General features: G+C 46.4%; 1 protein-coding gene across 1 annotated transcript in view; it reads right to left on the bottom strand.

Moving 5' to 3' along the window:
• Window positions 1–1,778: 1,778 nt before the first annotated feature.
• LOC118933440 (myosin-13-like) overlaps window positions 1,779–20,568 on the bottom strand; it is a 42,151-nt gene continuing 23,361 nt past the window's right edge. Inside the window, 16 exon segments of the mRNA XM_057499481.1 lie at window positions 1,779–2,509; window positions 3,908–4,112; window positions 5,358–5,465; window positions 5,563–5,667; window positions 7,926–8,070; window positions 8,072–8,119; window positions 8,475–8,538; window positions 8,541–8,670; window positions 10,330–10,447; window positions 10,526–10,662; window positions 12,512–12,901; window positions 15,698–15,784; window positions 15,887–16,036; window positions 17,010–17,186; window positions 18,279–18,521; window positions 20,107–20,362. Coding sequence (XP_057355464.1) covers window positions 1,779–2,509; window positions 3,908–4,112; window positions 5,358–5,465; window positions 5,563–5,667; window positions 7,926–8,070; window positions 8,072–8,119; window positions 8,475–8,538; window positions 8,541–8,670; window positions 10,330–10,447; window positions 10,526–10,662; window positions 12,512–12,901; window positions 15,698–15,784; window positions 15,887–16,036; window positions 17,010–17,186; window positions 18,279–18,521; window positions 20,107–20,362 — 3,094 coding nt within the window.

Raw genomic sequence — 20,568 nt, 5'->3', positions numbered from 1 at the left:
TGACTCTCTGAATGTCTAACTTCATTTAGTAATGCTGTCTCTAAAGCCTAATATCTAGGTTATTTGCATAATAAAAGTGTGTCTTTCCACAGCCAGGAGGTGGCAGCAAAGCTCTGTTTTGAAGGGGCCTGTAGGCCAGGGTAGGCTGTGCTGTCCAAGGCCCAGAGCTCAAAGTCCAGGCTTGGTGGCTAGATTTTACTGCTGAGAACTAATAATAATAATAATAATTGTAATAGGAGTAGTACTAGTAACAATATTATTATCATTATTGTTGAAACAGTAACAATGCCACCTTCAACTTGGGCAGGACAGCGTAGTTGAAGAAACCTTTTGCACAGAATCACAGAGGCATCTCTCAACCACTCTATCCTGTGGGTAGTTAGTGCCAGGACTTTCAGTCCCACATTGAGGCTCAGAGGCATCACATGACATGCCCAAGGACGCCTGGGAAGTACGAAGTGCCAAGACTGGAATCCAAGCTTTGGTCCTGTGCCAACTCCATCTCACTATGTGGGAGACCAAGGCAAGGTCCCCTCTGCCTCCCTCTTCACTTTGCAAGAGTGGAGCCAGGGATACGCAGCCAAGGAGCCTGAGGGCTGCAGAGCCAAGCTGGGATTTGATGCGCAGATGCTGGGGAAGAAAACTCAACATGGCAGCTACATCTTTACTTTCTTCTCTCCTTCCACTCCTCAGAAAAAGTATTTTAAAAAATCACCCATATTTCATTCTCATCAGGGTGTACTTAGTATCCAGGTATGAAATATTCTCATTCATTCCTTTATTCATTAATCAGAATGCCACATAAGACACTGTTACACACTGTGAGGGATGTAGAAATGCTCTATCTCTTCTAAATTCAGAGATCTGGAGTCCAGGGTGGGGATGTCGGGGCCAGGTTAAGTGCAGAAGTATCTGGGGGTGGCTTCTTTCTAGGGAGCTCCAGGTGCACCAGGGAGTGTTAGAGCAGATGGAATTCAGTCTGCTTTTGTTAGGGTGTCAGAGAGGAGTGATTCCATATAAACTTTTTCTTGATGACACCCAAATGCATGATGTATTAACTCCTCCAACCAGAGAGAGCTCCTCAGTGACACAGCCAAAGCCCCAGACAGGTGTTCATCTGGACCCTGGTCTTACACTCCACCTATGTCCTGACACCATGTCTCATCCCTCCTCATCAAGATGACAGGTGACCAGGGTGCTAACTAAATTCTAGAGCAAGGGCACTTACATATTCTCAATTACTTCCCAAGGCAACCCTACAAAGTACATGGTTACATCCCATTTTACACATGAGAAACCTGAGGCTTAAAGTCGTGAAATCATGGACTTGCCCTAAATCACAAAGCTAGTGAGTGGTGGGGGGCAGTACCGGCACCCAGGGCCCTTACTGTCACAGCACACACCACTCAGCTGGAAAATCCACCACTGGGAGATGCTGTGCTCTATGGTGAGTCTGAAGAGTGGTGCTTTCATTCCCTTCTCAACCTTGGGCAAGCCACTGCCTGTCTGCACACCTTCAGAAAATGAGGGCACTAATACCTGCCTGATTTCCTGATGGGCCTTTTGTGTAGCCCAAATGGAAAAGAGAAAAACAGGCATGTGAAATCTCAGCATGATTCAAAATTGCTCTATGTGTTTGAAATGGTATTATCCTTCTTATTGAGTGGGCAATGTGAGGTGGCAGGAGGGCTGGCTGGACTAGGGGTTGGCATCTAGGGACTATGAGAATGACTTTAGTTTCATTGTCTGCAAAATTGGGTAGATGGAAGAGATCATTCTTAATAGGTTCTTTCAGTCCTAAAGTTGAGCAATGATGATGTTGTTGGTAGTGGTGACCATGGTGAAGATGGTGATGATGGTGGTAGGATGGTTGTGATGGTGAGGATGGTGATGGTGGTGAGGATGGTTGTGATGGTGAAGATGGTGATGATGGTGATGATGGTGATGATTGTGATGGTGGTGAGGGTGGTCATGATGGTGAAGATGGTGATGATGGTGATGATGGTTGTGATGGTGAAGATGTTGATGGTGTTGGTGGTGAGGATGGTTGTGATGGTGAAGATGGTGATGGTAGTGGTGAGGATGGTTGTGATAGTGAAGATGGTGTTGGTGGTGAGGATGGTTGTGATGGTGATGGTGTTGGTGGTGGTGAGGATGGCTGTGGTGGTGAAGATGGTGATGGTGGTGAGGATGGTGTTGGTAGTGAAGATGGTTGTAATAGTGAAGATGGTGATGATGGTGACGATGGTGTTGGTGGTGAGGATGGTTGTGATGGTGATGGTGTTGATGGTGGTAAGGATGGCTGTGGTGGTGAAGATGGTTGTGATGGTGATGATGGTAATGGTGGCAAGAATGGTTGTGATGGTGATGATGGTGAAGATGGGGGTGATGGTAATGTCAGATATCTGAGGTCGCCTGAACTCAGAATCATTTCCTGCTACCATCACTGCTTCAAGCCCCGCTGAGTCAAAGGCACATGGGGTGGGCTGTTGATGAGATGGAAAGGAGGCTATAGAAGATCAGGGAGAAGGGATGACGCAAGATGTTAGAGGATAGTATATTTATATCACTGCCTGGTACATAGAAAGCCAGTACTACTACCAGTTAATGGTTTTATTGAAATACAATTCACATACCACACAATTCAATGGCTTTAGTATATTCACAGAGTTATACACCTATCACCATGATTTTAGAATATTTTCATTTTCCTGAAAAAGAACCCTACACCACTTATTAACACCCCAACCCCTCCATCCATCCCAGCAAAGCTAGAATTTTAGTATATCTCTGCCTTACAGAATAAGGAAAAAGAGGCTCAGAGAGGAGACGGACTTACCCAAGACCACACAGTTGATGTGTGACAGGGTTGGGATTCCACCCAAGTTTCCCAAGAACCCGAAGCCCAGGCATGGATGAGTTCAAGTCCACTTTCTGCCCGCTCAGATGTTATGGGGAGCAGTGTGCACATGGGGGAGGTCTGAGAGGCATGTATACAGCCCCTTAGAGGGACAGGATGGAAAAGCAGAGTTTTTTAGTGGAAAGAGCACTGTCTGGGAGCCTAGGATCTTGGGGGTCTAGTCTCCACCCTGTCCTGGGCAATTATAGTAAGAGAGCTTAATCTATCTGGGCCCAGTTTCCCTATCTGTAAATTTAGGTAGAAAATGGAGAACTGAACTTTAAACATTTATGAGTTCCTAGGGAGAAAATGTGCTATCATTATCTGGAAGGGTCTCTTTTCTAAACGCTAAGGTAGCTGGTGAGTTACCGGGCTTGGGATGGATATACACTTTTGCTACTTGGGGCAAGGAGAGTCTACTTGCACACTCCATACTTTCTGTATATGTACAACAGGTCAGGCAAGACTATAAACACCACCCCATGGAAGAGGAGTTAACCATGCTAATAGATGCAACAGACCCAGCGTGGAGTTAGGAGGAATTATTTCTCACATTTTCCCTCCCCTCTCCCGAGGGGTCCCATGGCAACAGGCATCAGGAAAGCCTCATTCTTCCATCTTCTGTGGGAGAAAAAAATTGTACACAGGAATAAGTCAAACTGAAGGTGAGGCTGAGCATCGCCTTCAAGTGGAGCAGCTGGAAAGGGGGAACTTCAGAAAAACATTAAGAAATGGCATAGTTTCCCTTTGTGCATTGTAAAAACTAAGTAGTCAAGCCCCTGGAGATGGGATGAGTCCCCCAAAAAGCAGGGGCTTCTTGGGCAGTGCCCTTTGGAACAGGGAAGGGTGGGGATGACAAGGTGACTGGCCCCTTGGGGTACTCTGCATACAATAAAAGGGTTCCAAGGTCCATCAAAGGTGGGAAAGGGTGCATTCTAGAATGTCCTTCACTGCTGGAGCCTGGGCCATGGGGTCCCGGCTGGGGTGGTGGCCTCCTTGAGTGCCCACCCGGCAACAAGGAAGAGAAGCCAGCAGGCAGGCTCCAGGCTCCCCCGGTGCCACTTAGTCCCTGTCTCACCTGGGCTCCTGCATCTCGGCTCTTGGCCCTTAGCGTGTGGACCTGGGACTCAGCAACATCTGCGCTCTCCTCAGCCTCCTCCAGCCCATGCTGGAGCCTGCGGCACTTGGACAGTTGCGCGCTGGCCTGCTCCTCCTGAACAGAATGGAGGTGCTGAGCAAGCCCTCGCTCTGGCTCCGAGGCTCCCAGTCCCTGAAGGCCTCTGGGAACTGCGCAGCCCAGGCAGCTTGGGAGCAGAGGAGGGAGTGCTGAGCTCGCGGACGTGAGGACAGCGCTCCTGGCCCCTGGCCATCTGTCCTGTCCCATCACCTCACGGGAGCTGCTGCCACTCCTGGCACCCTCTCGCCTCCCCCGCCCCCCTGCTCTGTGCCATCTCTCCCATGGGACTCTTTGCAGGAAAACCAAGTCCAGAGTCCTCCCAAGGCACCTGGGGTGTCAGAGACCAAGGTCCTGTGCCGCCTCCCAGCACCATGCACCTGCAGCCAGGCCACTCTGTAGGTCTATTTGAGGGCGATCCAGGGGTTCCGGACAAAGGTGGCTTCCTAGGCACCCTCCAGCCTGGCCGTCCTGCTGAACTACTAATCTGCTGGGCCTGAATCCCTCCCCCACTTAACCTTCTGCTTCCCTGAGGTCACGGCGGAACCACCAGCCTCTCTGGCAGGGAGGAAAAAGGACCAGGAGATGAGTGATGTGCTCATTTATCTAGTGCAGGGCCCCCAATTTTGTTCCTCAGAACGCTGGTCCTGTGGGGTACTCTGCATACAATAAAAGGGTCCCAAGGCCACCAAAGGTGGGAAAGGCTGCGTTCTAGAATGACTCTCCACTTTGAAGAGTACATATTACCTACAAATCAGAGAAATCCTTGAAGTAAAGCAACCAGTTCAGTACTGTTTAACCTGGAGTTTCCCAAACTATTTATTTTCTATGGAAGTCAAAGCCCCCGCCCACAACATCCTACCGTACCTGCCCCCAACCACAGCTTCCAGTTATTAGCATCCCTCAGACGTGGTGTCTCCTGAAAATACTTTGGGAAACACTGGTGTCAGCCCCTCCCATCGTTGGTTTCACCGATTTGATTAAAGGCCGCTCAAAAAGGACAGATTAGAGTGGTGGGAGTTGGGGCGGGGAGCAAGCGGGACCATGTGGACCAGGTCACAGGGGTGGGGAGGGCTGGGGGTTGGCTGAGGGGCCTAGGGCATGGCAGGGGAGGGGCGGGGGAGGTCGTTCAACACAGACCGGGGGAGGGAGGAGGGCAGGCGGCCCTGGGTTTCTAGCCTGCAAATGAAAACTCAGGCCTCCGCCTCCGTGGACTCCAGGTAACAGGAACATGCTGCTGCTTGGGGTTGGGGGGGCACCCAGGCCAGTGCTGGCTCCCGGGACCCCCATACTCATGGCCTCCTCAGCCTGCCTCCTGTAAGCCTTCACTTTGGCCTGCAGCTCTTCCCCCAGGTCCTGGAGCCAGAGGATATTCTTGCGATCCTCGTCAGCCTGCGAAAACAGCAGCTGTGCCAGGGCCCCACACCCATGGCTGCTTCTAATGGGGTCTCATCAACGAAGCCTTCACTGAGGTTCCTGAGGCCACTACCTGGTAAGTCATTTCCTTGACTCTTCGCTCGTATTTGTGGGCCCCCTTCAGAGCCTCGGCTCCTCTCTTCTGCTCAGCATCTAGCTCATTTTCCAGCTCCCGCACCTGGGCATGGTGGAAACGCAGAATTCAAGTCAGATCTCCCAGGCTTCTCTCAAGGACTCATGTGTCAGTCCTCTTAGGGTGAACTTAACGTCCTCTAACTATATTTTGCAAAAGCATCTCCTCTCAAGGCTCAGGAACCGCACTTTATTTCCAAGGCCACCACTAGTCCATGCAGTGGCTTTGTGCAAATGAGAACAAAACTGTCTCCAGGCAGCAGCAGCCCTAGGTGCACACAGCTTGGCTACTGCGTTGGGCTTTACAAAGGATGCCACTCCCTCTGAGGCCACACAGTTTGGTGAAGGCTGTGCTTCGACCCAGGCTTGCCTCTGCAGGCAAAGCCTGTGTGACCATTTGTGATGGCCCTGATGTCTGACCAAGGAAGGCAGCAGAGGTCATGGACAAAACCTGGGCTAGGAAGAGTCAGAGCTGTGTTCAAGCCCAGGTCCAGCTGACTGATCCAGAGCAAGTCAGCTGCCATCACCAAGAATGAGTTTTTGTATATTTAAGATGCAGATGATCATTCCTGCCCCAACCTACCTCAAATGTGGGGATCAACTTAGGTAGGTATGTGCAAGTATACTTTTAAACGACAAAGTGCTACGCAGGTATTGTTAATTTCATAGCTGCGCCTGCCTTTCCTGGAGCCTTGAGAGGACAGGACCACCGAGAATGCAGGTCACCAACTGCTGCCCCGAGTTCACGGTCCAGAGAGAGCCAAGAAGTGGGGGTGGTGACCAGCCATTGGGAATCTCAGTGGCCACAGACAGGGGGCAGCTCTGGGCTTGCAGACCCACTAGATTAACCCTGCAATCTACCAGAGGACCAGGTTAACTCAGCCATGTTCCAAAACAGATCTCAGTTCCCAGCCCTCACCCTATGGGTCCTGGGAAGCTGTCTCCCCTCAGGTTCTACAAAATATCTGTGTTCCTGGGAATGCCCTCTAGGTCTCTGTGAGGGTTATGGAGTTAAGGTCACCAGGCAGCTGGGAGTTGGAGGACAACATGCCTCCCCGTGTGAGGGGGAGGCAGGCTGAGGGCTCCCTGCCAGGCCTGCATCACACCCTCATGGAGTGGGGCATGGGATTGAATCCCTCTATGGTGGAGGGATCCATGGGGATGACTGACCTAAGCTTGTTTTAATGGAATAGGGCTGGGAATAATTAAAAATAAACATTCAGAACATTTTTGTGGAAGCTTTAACTTCCCTGTGCTTACTTTTGTTACTCACATGTCTATAGTCTTATAGTTTTTAGCCAAAAAAATTCTTTAATATTTGAAGTGTACAATTGCTGGTGACCACATCCCGGGGAGGCTGGCCTAAGGAAGGACTGTCCTGGGGGCTTGTCCAGTGAGAGAAGGGGCTTCCTTCTCTTTGCCTACCCCTCATCCTCTGCCTCCCACTCTTTTTTTTTCTTTTTAAACAAACTGTAAGGTTTGTTCATTCCATTTTTTTTTATTATTGATATACATTTTTATGAAGGTTTCTCATGAAAGACAATGTGATTACTACATTCCTCCCTCCCCACCTGCCCTCCTCACCCCTTCCCTTTGGTAACTGCTAGTCCCTTCTTGGAGTCTGTGAGTCGGTTGCTGTTTTGCTCCTTCAGTTTGGTACATGTCTTTCTCCGCCTGGCTTATTTCACTGAGCATAATACCCTCCAGCTCCATCCATGTTGTTGCAAATGGTAGGATTTGTTTTCTTCTTATGGCTGAATAATATTCCATTGTGTATATGTACCACATCTTCTTTATCTATTCATCTACTAATGGACACTTAGGTTGCTTCCATTTCTTGGCTATTGTAAATAGTGCTGCAATAAACATAGGGGTGCATCTGTCTTTTTCAACCTGGGCTACCTTAGGGTAAATTCCTAGAAGTGGAATTCCTGGGTCAAATGGTATTTCTATTTTGAGCTTTTTGAGGAACCTCCATACTGCTTTCCACAGTGGTTGAACTAATTTACATTCCCACCAGCAGTGTAGGAGGGTTCCCCTTTCTCCACAACCTTGCCAACATTTGTTGTTGTTTCTTTTGGATGGTGTGATCTGCTGTATTCTTAAGGGTATTTTGATCTCAAAGTAATTTAAATCAGCTTGAGCCAAAAATAAAATTCCCTTTGGAAGGACTGTCATGAAAGTAAAAGGGATGTTGCAAATCCAAAACCCTACACTGTGACTTGATGCTTGGGAGGGCCTTCCAGAAAGTGCGTGCATCTCACACATCTAAGTGTGCAAGGCCATGGCTCTCATCCCCACTACCAAGTGTAAGACCTTATCGTGGCCCCTCTGCTTCTTGTCCAGGATGGCACAGGCTGTGCTGGTTCGCTGCAAATCCGGCATCAGGTCGTCCACCTCCTCCTGAAGCCTCTGCTTGGTTTTCTCCAAGGAAGTGCACTGGGAGCTCTGCCTCTGTGCTCTCCTCTGCTTCCTGGAGCCTCTGGGCCAGTTTTTTCCTAAGAGAAACAGATCTTCTTTTTCTTGGCAAAGGTGGACTATTTGAGAAGTAACTGTCAGATCAGAAGAGAAATAAACAGTCCGTAAGGGATCAGAAATTGATAGGACCAAGACTTAGAGTTTGATGAATGGACCAGTTCTGAGTCACCTGAAGAATGGCAAAGCAGGTCACCAAGGAGCCACCAAGGAAACCAGGTGGACTGTCCCAGGGGAATTGCAAGGAGACTATCCAAATGCTTAAGAAAACTCAAAGGCCTGGGGAGGAGGAAAGAGTATCTCAAGGTGGGAGGAATTCTCTGTCCCTTCGCTTGTGTCTTAGGGTCACCTCTCCCACCATAACCTGCGAGCCCGTACTTGGCCTCCTCCAGCTCCACTGTGTGCTGGGTGGCGTCCGTCTCGTATTTGGTCCTCCACTGGCCACCTCGCTGTTGGCCTTGGACAGCACCCTCTGTAGCTCGGCCTTGGCTTCCTGCTCCTCCTCGTACTGTTCCCGCAGCAGGTCACAGTCATGGCGGGAGGACTGCAGGGCGTGCGCCAGGGTGTTCTTGGCCTGTGGAGGTACAGTGGTGACAGATTGCAAAATCATATGGCCATTTCCCAAGGTAAGGTATTTTCACTTAAACCAGCCTTTCCCAAGGTGAAATGCTCCCACGCTGCCTTCATTAACTTTGCTGTATCAGTGTGTCATCTGTTTCATTTACTTCAGTTGACTCCTTTATTATATTTACAAATGCTTATTTAAAAAGTAAACTATTAATGCTACAGTATGGGAAAACTACTAACATTTGCCACAAACAGAGGGTAAACATAAGAATAAATGCAACAGAAATAAAGCAGTGCTATCACCTGCTAGCTAGGTACTTTTCTACCGTGTCTCTGTACCTGAGACCCACTTTCTATGATTTAATAAGGGAAATAAACATGTGCTAGAGAGATGTTACCCAAATTGAGACCTTTTCCTTACATAATCAGAAGAATCAAGGCAAAATTAGAAAGGGTATAAATTTTCACACCACTTGTTGCAATGTTACAGAATGCTATCACTGTGAAAAACCCAAAAGCATCTTTCGGTGTCACCAGGGGTTGTCCCCACACCAGGGAACTGATGCGATCTGCACTGTGTCCCCGGCTCCAGCACATCTTCCTGAGCCAGGGAGGGCATGCCCAGAGGCCCCCACCACTCACTCCCACCTGGTCAGGAGGGTGACTTGACTCTTGTCATGAGGTGCCACCACCAGAGAAAGAGTTTGGTCAACCCAGTGAGGTCATCTGTACATTTTCATCCTTTTAAGAACACAAAGAGACAAAAAAACTTTGCCCAGGAGGGAAAGCTTAGCTGCTACTGTACCCTGGCCAGAGGATGGCCTTGCTTACACAGTGTCTTTCGCTACTTTAGATTCTGGTTCTCACAATCTCCAGCCCACCAAAGACCCTTACCATATAATAGAAAAATGGGAGGCAAATATAGGGCTCATTCTTTTTTAGAAGTAAATGCAGCTTGGGGAAACCTAAAGATTGCCTTGTATGTCTTAGCCAGTGCATGGCAACCTCAGAATTACATTGATGCAGTTTTGTGGACTCCTGGATTCCTCTTCAAATGTTTGAACGCACATTGACAGCATTTCCTAGGCCCCTACTGTGTGCACTGTTTAACAGCGCACTGAACCTATGCTACTACAGTGGGGATAAATTATTCTTGCCTTCCACTAGTTTACAGATCAGTGAAGATAGGCATTACAAACATAAATATCTAGATATTGAAGTCAAGAGCAAGATGATGATGTTCATGTTTATGCACATGTTCCAAGGGTGCCCCTAAAACCAGGCAGTCTCTTTGGAGGAGGAGAGTTAAAATTGTAGCAGGTGACACCCACAGGGTCATGAAGAAGAAAGGGGAGGGCATTTCAGGAGGCCAGAATGAATTGCTGGGCAGAGTTGAAGAGATGGTCAAGCTGGTGCAGCAATGGGGAGGGGATGCCCTGGTTGGAGAGGGATGTTTATCAGGCCAGTAGGGGACAGAGGAGCCCAGAAGATGGAGCTCTGAGGAAGGACCAGTGCCAAGGTCCTCAAACTTCAAATAACAGGCTCCTACTGTACTACATGGCAGAGGGGAGGAGCATCAGACTTCTGACGGAGCACTGCCTCCAACCAGCTGCACGGCTTCTCAGGTTCTGTCTGACTCCGCCATTCACAAAGGGGGCATCCTTACCTTGGTTTCTCCTTCCAGTTGCCTCTTAAGCTCCTCCAGCTGCTGGGTGAGGGCCTGCTTGCCTTTAGTTAGCTGTGAAATCAGAGACGCCTTCTCTTCCACTTGGTGGCTCAGCTCCCTTACCAAACAGATGCGGCCCCACGTCAGTGTTGCTGACCGCCCTCTCCCACGGCCCAGCTGGGCCATGGTGCCCTGCCCATCCTTACCATTTTGGGTCTGCAGTCTCACCTTCTGCATGTTCAGATCATAGATTAACTGTGTCTGTTGCTCATCTTTGGCTTTGATTTCATTAAATTGATCTTCCACAGTCCAGCACATTCTTTCTATGCTACTCTTAAGAAAAAAAAAAGATATCACATGACTGGAGAAAATGGGTTCCTGGTGTCCAGTATTGAACTGGACAGTTTGATAGCTTCTTGCCAGTAAAATAAAAATAAAAGTACAGAACACATAAAGGTAAGTTTAAAAAAATCATGATCACTTCAGGTTTGCTTTATTTTTGTTTGTGATTGCTACTTAGTCACCAACAACTTAGAACATCACCTTTTAGTCGGTAAGTATTTACTTGTTTGTAAACAAACTTTTGAGAAGATGCCATCCAAAGGAACTGTGGGATTTTCTCATAATATAAGTAATTCTATTGCGATGTGAATAATATTACCTCCTAATTTGTCTGTTTGCAAGTAGTACATTAAGGTAGCAGTGTTGAGCATTTCATTTAATTATACCAAGAAAGATTCTCTATGGTGTAGGGGGCATGGAGGAGTTCACTCTCTCAGCCTCTAGTTTGCCTGCAATTTTGTGAAGATTGTTTAAAAATCATGCATATGTTGTAGACCTCTTTCCTCTTCCTCCCACCTCATATAACACAAAATAAACATATTGAGCATATGTCCTCCCTTAGACTGTGAAGTAGAAGATGGCAGCAAAAGAGGCAGGAATGTTAGATTCAAAAGATGTTCTCAAGGGGCTTAAGATTATCTTTGAGAAGATTACATATGAACAGAAATGCGTCTAATCTGGGGTAGTTGAAAAAGGGTTGGTGACTCACAAGGAGAAAAATCAAAGGATACAACAACTTCAAAAACATAAAGGAATAAAAAGTCTTTCTTCCACCAAATTTTAAGATTGAGAACAGACAGCATGAAGCAATGATGGAGAGAAAGAGGTTGTCAGGAGGGACTACATTTGGTTGATGTTGTAGTTTCTTCTAACCCAGCCAGACTTGCAGCCTGGCCTGACTTGCTACAAGGGGAGGTGGAGGAGAGAATATACATTGAGACCTCACTTCTTAGAGGGAGGGAAAAACCAAGAAGGGCAGAAAAATGGGAAAGCAGGAATGAGAGAGAAAGTAGTTGCAGTCAGGTAGTGAGGAAGAAATCAAGAGAAAGCACAGGCTGTATGATTCCAGATGCTACAAGGACAGTAAGAGGCAAATGCACCTAGGAGCACACAGCCACTCTCGGAGGAACCCTTGGCTTTGAATTCATACACAGGTGGGTTTACCACAAAATGGATAAAGTTTAAGCTTCAGGTCCCTCTTGTGCACAGGCCCTAGATCATGCAGGTTGCTGTAGAAGGTCCCAGGTGGGAAGGAAACCTGGTTGCAAGTAGAATATATTTCCAGGTAGGCATTTCTGAGGAGGCCTTAGAAGACAGGGGTCTAAGTCTCCAGAGTGCAAGTAATTTGTCACTTATTTTTTCTCATTCAAAATATTTATTTACTTTCGTGCATAACTTTGCATTCATATTTAATGTACATTTTGCTTCAAGTGCCCTGAAACCTGGATCCACCCCTGCTCTCATGCATAATTTCACATTGGCTATTTCACAATTGCGTATAAATATTGTGGACTAAGAAGGTGGTATGTAGAAAACCATACCCAGTAGGGCCTTTGGTGCAATCCATCCAGAGGTTTATTTCTAGAAACCCCCAGATGGATTGGAAGACACTGAACGCTTTCTGGAAGACTCTGGAAGGACAATGAGACAAAGAGTCATAGCAGGTCATTGTGTCAAGCTTGAATGCCTTGACTGGATTTGGGGAATTGGCAGCAGGCCGAATCTGGGTAGAGGCTTTCAGTTTAGAACATGCAGTGGGTTTGGAGGCATTGAATTATATCTGTCTGTTGGGCAGGTGGATGCAGCTACCTCAGATTTGCCAAGAGCAGGAGCCAGGTACCTTTGACTTGGAGACAGTCTCCATGTTGCTGGCCAGGTCGTCGATCTCCATCTTCATCTCGCTCTTCTCCTTCTCCAGCTTCTGCTTGACCCTCTGCAGGTTGTCAGTCTGCTCCCCGAGCTCGGCCACACTGTCCGCGTGCTTCTTCCTCAGCGTGGCCGCCGTGGCTTCATGCTGCAGGGTGGCCTCCTCCAGGTCCCTGCGCATTTTCTGGAACTCGGCCTCCCGCTTCTTGTTCATCTCAATCTGGGCTGTGGTCGCCCCACTGGCTTCTTCCAGCCACTCACTGATCTCCTCCAGTTCCTGGGCCAAGTCCCCACGCTGCTTCTCAATCTCGGCTCTGAGTGTATGCTCTGCTTCAGTCTCTTCCTCCAGCTCTTCTGTGTGGGCCTGAAGGAGTCAGAGTATCAGGAAGGTTGTGGAGGGCAGCAGCCCACTTTGGGAGGGGCAGGGTGGTGAGGGCCTGGGGGTAAGCTACATGAAGAATACATTGCAACATTAAGTTAGTGAAAAAGACTTGGGAACAACTTGCCTGTCCATCAATTGGGGAATGGTCAAACCAACTGTGATGGAGCCATGCTCCCGAGGTCCACGGAGTGGTTAGACACTGGCCTGTGTCTACCGTGAACAGCTCTGCAAATTGTATCCCTACATTAGAGGAGCAAGTTGCAGAATGATAGTCTCAGTATTATTATATTTAGGCTAAAAAATGTAAAATACATAAAAAATAAAAATATACATACATGTTTTATATGTACTGTTGACCCTTCAACAACATAGGTTTGAACTGCACATGTGCACTTATACATGGATTTTTTTCCAAAATATTTTGGAAAAATTTTTGGGTATTTACAACTATTTGAAAAACATTTTCTTTTCTCTAGCTTACTTTACTGTAAGAATACAGTATAGGATATACACAACATACAAAATGTGTGTTAGTTGACCATTTATGTTTTTGGTAAGGTTTCTAGTCAATAATAGGCTATTAGTAGTTAAGTTTTTGGGGAGTCAAAAGTTATATGAGGATTTTTGACTGTGTGTGTGTGTGGGGGGGGGTTTGTTTCCCTTAACCCCCATGTCATTCAAGGGTCAGTTGTATATTTATATTTATATACATATATAAATGTAAAATATATATTATGTGTATTTATACATATTTTATGTCTTTATTAATATATATATGAAATGTTTTTTCTTTGGATGTTAAATGTGTACATAAATCCATAGCAGAAGATACAGGAGATGCACATCCTGCTGAAAGTGGTGGTGGTGACTTCCTAGAACATGACAAAGGTGCAGGCTTGGCGGTGGAGGTCAGAGCACCCTTATCGGTAATAGTTAGCTTTACTGGTAATATTTTAATTATTCTTGAGGACAACTATTTATGTGCTACTTAGAAAATTAGAGTATAGAGGCCCCAGACAGCCAAAGCAATCCTGAGAAGGAAGAACAAAGCTGGCAGGTTTACCCTCCCTAACTTAAAGCTCTACTACAAAGCCACAGTAATCAAAACAAATTTGGTACCTGGCACAAGAACAAACCCATAGATCAAACAGAATAGAGAGCCCAGATATAAACCTACACATATATGGCCAATTAATATATGATAAAGGATTCATGGATATACAGTGGGGAAATGACAGCTTCTTCCACAACTGGTGTTGGCAAAATTGGACAGCTACATGCGAGAGAACGAAACTGGATTATTGTCAAACTCCATACACAAGAGTAAACTCAAAATGGATCAAACACCTGAATGTAAGTCATGAAACCATAAAACTCATAGGAGAAAACATAGGCAAAAATCTCTTGAATATAAACATGAGCAACTCCTCCCTGAACACATCTCCTTAGGCAAGAGAGACAAAAGCAAAAATGAATGAATGGGACTACGTCAAACTGAAAAGCTTCTGTACAGCAAATGATACCATTAGCAGAACAAAAAGGCATCCTACAGTATAGGAGAATATATTTGTAAATGACATATCCAATAAGGGGTTAACATCCAAAATATATAAAGAGCTCACACACCTCCACACCCAAAAAAACACATGACCCAATTAAAAAATGGGCAGAGGATCTGAACAGACACTTCTCCAAAGAAGAAATTCAACTGGCCAATAGGCACATGAAAAGATGATCCACATCACTAATTATCAGGGAAATGCAAATTAAAACCACAATGAGATATCACCTCATACCAGTTAGGATGGCCAACATCCAAAATACAAGAAACAACAAATGCTGGTGAGGACGTGGAGAAAGGGGAGCCCTCCTACACTGTTGGTGGGAATGTAAGCTAGTTCAACCACTGTGGAAAGCAATATGGAGATTCCTAACAAAACTAAAAATAGAAATACCATTGGACCCAGGAATTCCACTCCTAAAAATCTACCTGAAGAAAACAAGATCACAGATTCAAAAAGACATGTGCACCCCTATGTTTATCACAGCACTATTTACAGTAGCCAAGATATGGAAGCAACCTAAGTGTCCATCAGTGGATGAATGAATAAAGAAGATGTGGTACATATACACAATGGAGTATTATTTAGCCATAAGAAGAAAACAAATCCTACCATTTGCAACACATATGGATGGAGCCAGAGGGTATTATGCTCAGTGAAAAAAGCCAGGCAGAGAAAGACAAGTACCGAATGATTTCACTCATCTGTGGAGTATAACAAGAAAGCAAAACTGAAGGAACAAAACAGCAGCAGACTCACAGACTCCTAGCAGTTACTAAATGGAAGCGGTTGGGGGCGATGGTGGGTGGGGAGGGAGGGAGAAGGGGATTAAGCGGTATCATGATTAGCACACCTAATGTAGGGGGGGCACGGGGAAGGCAGCACAGCAGGGAGAAGACAAGTAGGGACTCTACAGCATCTCATTGCCCTGATGGACAGTAACTGCAATGGGGTGGGGGTGGGGACTTGATAATATGGGTAAATGTTGAAACCTTCATAAGATTGTATATCAATGATACCTTAATTAAAAAAGAATATATATATATATATTTCCTAAAAAAAAAGAAAATTAGAGTATTAATTTCAAAAAATAAAGAGAAAGGTAGGGCATTCTCTCCAGCAAGGAGAGGAAGAAGCAGCTAAGGAAACATAGGAAGAGCAGGGAGGGGCACCTGCCCAGGGATTTTTGGGAGTGGGAAGGTTTCGACCCTTTTACCTGCAGTTCTTTTATCTTCTTTTGCAACTGCAAACTGTGAACTTGTTCTTCGTCAATTTTGGTTTGTAATGGATTGATTTCAAACTCCTTCCTGCCAATAGGTATATTTTTTTAAGTAACACGAAATACAAGCCTTTTAAAGGGGTATTTGGGTTCCAGGCTCAAACACCAAGGCTGAGAGTGAAGTACCTGCTCCTTCAGTTTCTCCTCCACTTGCTGCTTGTCATTTTTCAGATCCATAATGGATTCCTGGGACATTTTCAGGTCTCCTTCCAGCTTCCTCTTCATTCTTTTGAGGTCAGCCCCCAGTTTCTTCTCCTGCTCCAAGCAGCCCTCAAGCTGGCAATACACAGGTGGAAAGGTTGAGACCCCGGTGGGAAGGTGAGCTTGGCCTCTGCATGGGTGCAGCCACACACATGCCTTTGGCTTCCTCAGGTACCCATGGTGTGCCGTCATGTCTTCGGCCCCAGGAGGGATCAAGGTGTAGTTCCCCCTGCACCCAGCTCTTCTCTCCTACAGCAAGGCTGCCCCAAGGGGCTGGAGCCCTCGGAGGTCCTCCGGTGCCTCTTTCAGCTGATCCCCACTTGGTCTGTCCCAGGCCGTGTTCCTGCAGGTGTACATGCTCTTGCCCAGACAGGAACAAATGGGGCATCCGTGAAGGTCTGGATCACACCCCATCACTCCTCCCTCACTTACACCATGCAACCGTGGGGAGGTTTAGGAAAGACTTTGGATGTGTGCATGTGCATGTGCATGCACATGCAGGTGTGGAGAAAAAGAGAGGTGGGGGTGGAGCACATCTGCTCTGGCCTCAGGAAGATTAAAGCCATCTGGGAAAGTTCTAGCCACAATTGTGAGCAAAACCTGAAAACGTCAAACTGGGCTCTCACATCAAGAGCAAAAAGTGTAACACGCTGGAGGAAACAGTGACAATTTTCACAGCCACAAAGGGAACTCATTTGTAACAATGTTAGAACAGGACTGGAGATTTTGGGACCCCAAAGACCTCCCTGTGGATGTTAATAATGATAAGGGTGATGGTATTAGCAGCTCACTGCTCATTTCTAGGGAAACCCTCTGAGGTGGAACTAGTTGTATCCCAGTGTCACAAGTGGGAAACTGAGGCTTCGTGGGTCTAAGAGGCTTACTCAGTGTTCCAGACTCATTTGGAGTAAGATTAGAGCTGAGATCTGAACTCATGGATTCTGATTCCAGAGTCTGAACCTTCAACCCCTGCATCCTACTTAGACCGTCTCTTGCCTGTGCTTCCACAAGTCATAGACTTCAGCGCATAGTAGTAAAACAGCCTCACGTCATCCAGTTGCTGCTCCAGCTTGACATTGAATTTGATTAGACCGTTGACTTCATCTTCTTCAGCCTGAAGATCGTCCAGTGTTTGCTGACGGGCTTCCTGCAGAGATTTCTTCTCTTTGGTCAATTTGGAAATGTTTCCTTCAAGTGCTGTCATTTCGTCAGAGAGATTCTTTACCTGGGAGAACATCAGCACCAATGAAATGCTTAATCAATCAAACCAGAAGCTTCCAGCAAAAGCTATCAGTTCTTTCTTTCTTTTATAGTTTTTGCTCCCCAGCAGGTGCTTATGGTGATGGCTGCTCTTCCTGAAACTGGAAGCCTCTCCAGTCTTTATCTTCCTCACCGGCCTATCACAGGGCCTCAAATCCTCCCATTACGGTTATTCCCTTAAAGAGGGCTTTATATTTCACAAGGAAGGACACCAACAAACGTGAATACATGTCTGAAGAGTAACACGCCAATGTGTTTATCATAACACAGCCACAGGAACTTGTTTATTAGGTTGGCTGATTGGGTTTAGAAGGAGGCAGGAAGCTGAAGAACATGAGGTGCTGTGCACCAAGATTCAGAGTGGGAGTCCTGTCTTGTCAGAAGCAGGACGAGGCACCAAACACGGGGAGCTTCAAGGTATTCAGCTCAACTTTGTTCCACATATGACATTCTCCAGATCAGTCAGTTAACTCCTGATGCATGAATCTGGTCACAGACACGTTTTCTTTACAACTTTTGAATAAGTTATCAACATTCAGAAAAATGAAATTTCACATAAAATCTAGAAACTGGGTTCCCATGGAAAATCAGGAGCTCTGGCAGGGCTGGATTCACATTCCCACCAGGCCACCGTTGGCTGGAGCTGAGTCATGGCTGCCACCTGTGGACAGGGCAAGTGCTCCCCAGTCTGCCACAGTCTCCACCCACCCCTGCTACCTCTTCCACGACCCTCAGTTGTCTAGCCACCTCTGACTCTGAGTCATCTCATACCAGGCCGACCTCATCCTTTGCCCTACCTCATCGGCAATGTTATGTGGATCACGTATTGTGTTATTTGTTTATGTTATGAGAGGTAGGAGGGGGGTTGAGCAGGGCCTCTGGGGTAGAGAACAAGGCAGAGGACACAACCTGTGAACTGACCACCTGGCTATTCATGCCTGCCTCTCATTTCCAGACAATGTGGAGTTGATGGGGTCCTGCCCTCACCTGGTTCCTTCTCATAGAGAGGGAGTAAGGATCATTCCAGAGACTGTGGGGATCCCTTGGGTTTGCCCACCTTGTTCTCTGTGACATGCTTCCCTTTTTCTGCTTTCGTTAGGGTCAGTTCCAGGTCGTCAATGTCTCTTCTGAGAGAAGAGCATTTATCTTCCAGATTCCTCTTCCTGGCAACCAGTTCAGAGTTTATTTCCTCCTCCTCTTCCAGTCTCTCATTCAGCTCCTTGACTTTGGCCTCCAGTTGAATCTTGCTTTTGATGAGCCCCTCACATTGCTCCTCTGCATCCATCAGGTTTTCTGTTTCCTGGAAGAACCAGATCATTACGTTCTGTTGAGCACCTTGACAAAACCCAGAAGGAGGGCTTTGCTCTCCAAATGTCCATTATCTGGACCCAAGTCAAAGGATGGGTCACACACTGCACACACGTGCACACATACACACACACACACACATCTCACCCATATGCTTTTATTTAACTACTGAGGACATTATCCACTTAATAGAAATTCACCTAAAATAATTCTAAACAAAGGAGTTCATGAAGTTCTTGAAGCCTCTGCAAATCTGCCAAATTTGGATGCCTGATCACCACATCTTCCTTCTACCACTGGTTGTTCCCTGTGTCTATGTTATCCCCAGCTAACTGATATTTTCAAAATGTTTCTACCTTTTAACTTTCAACAGAAAAGTGTTGCCTATGTCTTCTTAGTCCTGGCTCCTTGAGCCACAGAATAAAAAATTCAAAATAGACAAGAATAAGCGATTGAATAAATACACATCCCTGAAGACTCTGTAATGAGTCTCTTGGGCAGGCCAAGATTAGCGAATTACATTCTTAAACTGAATCAGGCTGTATCTTCTCATATAAGAGTGTGGTAAGAGCCAGGTGCACATTTCAAGGCTATGGATGAAAAGGGCCCAGCAAGAATATTAAAGGGTCTGCCTGTGTTTACTGAACATGCACTATGTCCAGACATTCCACATGCATGGATTCATCAAATCTCCCCGACAGCACTCCTGTGTGTGCTGTTACTATGACCATTTCACAGATGGGAAAACTGATGCCCAAAGAGGATAAGTAACTTGCCTGAGGTCGCATGGCTACCAAACGGGGGCACTGGGATGTAAACTCAACCAAAACATGTCCTCCTGCCTACTGTGCCTGGGGAAGTGTCTTTAATATCCACACTATGCTAACTGGGAGGTGAAAAGGGGAGAAGAAGCTCTGTTCGTAGGCAAAAGGTAAGGTTGGGAGTTTACTAAAACGGGCAAACATTGAATGTCTTAACTCTGTGAAATGATACAGTCACACCACCAGAGTGTTATGCACTGTACATATGGTTTCATTTCCCTGTTTCCTTGATTGAAAAAATGTGTATCCTTGGTGAGCATTTAGTAATGTATAAATCACTATGTTGTGTACCTGATACTAATACATTACGTGTCAACTATACTTCAATTTAAAATAAAAAATGCATATCTTTAAATAATTTTTTGAGTATAGTCATATTATTGAAAATCACGTACAGAAAATTACTTTTTCTACTTTGAATTAATTTTAGTGATTTACTTTTTATTTACATGATTTTAAAAATAACTGGTGGCTTCTTGACAGTTTTAAATTGTGATGACAGGTATATACCCATCATGCCCACATAAAAATATGCCTAACTGTGCTAGAGAAGACAGAGAGAAATCAGGGTGAGCAGAAATTCATTTTGCAGACACCTCCCAGCGCGCTAAGCCAGGACCAGGCCCTCCTTTCGTTGACGGGGTGGCACTGCAATACTCAATAGGCCTACTAGGTGGCACCACTGTCCCTTGAATAGACCCACTTAATGGGGTTTCAGTGTAGCTTCTCTTTGGTAGCCAAGAAGAAGGTACTTACAGACTGGACCTGCAACTGGAGGTCATTCTTTTCCTGCAACAGGAACACCATTTTCTCCTCCAACTCCTTCTGGCGAGCCTCAGATCTAACCAGTTCCTCCTTGACCCTCTCGAAGTCCTCCTTCACGGTGGCCATCTCCCTCTCAGCCTCTGCACTCTTTAGCAGGGGCTTGATTTTGAAGAACAGGTTCATCCAGGGCCAATGCTTGACGTTCATGAACGAGCGGATGTTGTACTGGATGCAGAAGATGGAGTCCCTGTACATCCATTAGGACCGGGATTAATGAACCATGGCAAAGTCTTGTCCCCACCCCAACTTGTGCCCCTGGCCCCGGCCCTTCAGCCTTCCTGGCTAGGTGGGAAGGAGGTACTGCCAAGCCATGGAGATCCTATAGACTTCAGAGTATGTCCTGTACATGGAGGGCAGAGGAAGCAGTACATGCAAAGGTTGGGAGTGAAAGGG

The sequence above is a fragment of the Manis pentadactyla genome, chromosome 4 (genome assembly GCF_030020395.1).
Source record: "Manis pentadactyla isolate mManPen7 chromosome 4, mManPen7.hap1, whole genome shotgun sequence".
In the NCBI taxonomy this organism is placed as follows: Eukaryota; Metazoa; Chordata; class Mammalia; order Pholidota; family Manidae; genus Manis; species Manis pentadactyla.
The sequence above is the reverse complement of the archived record's forward strand: the minus strand, read 5'-3'. Positions and strand labels throughout refer to the sequence as shown.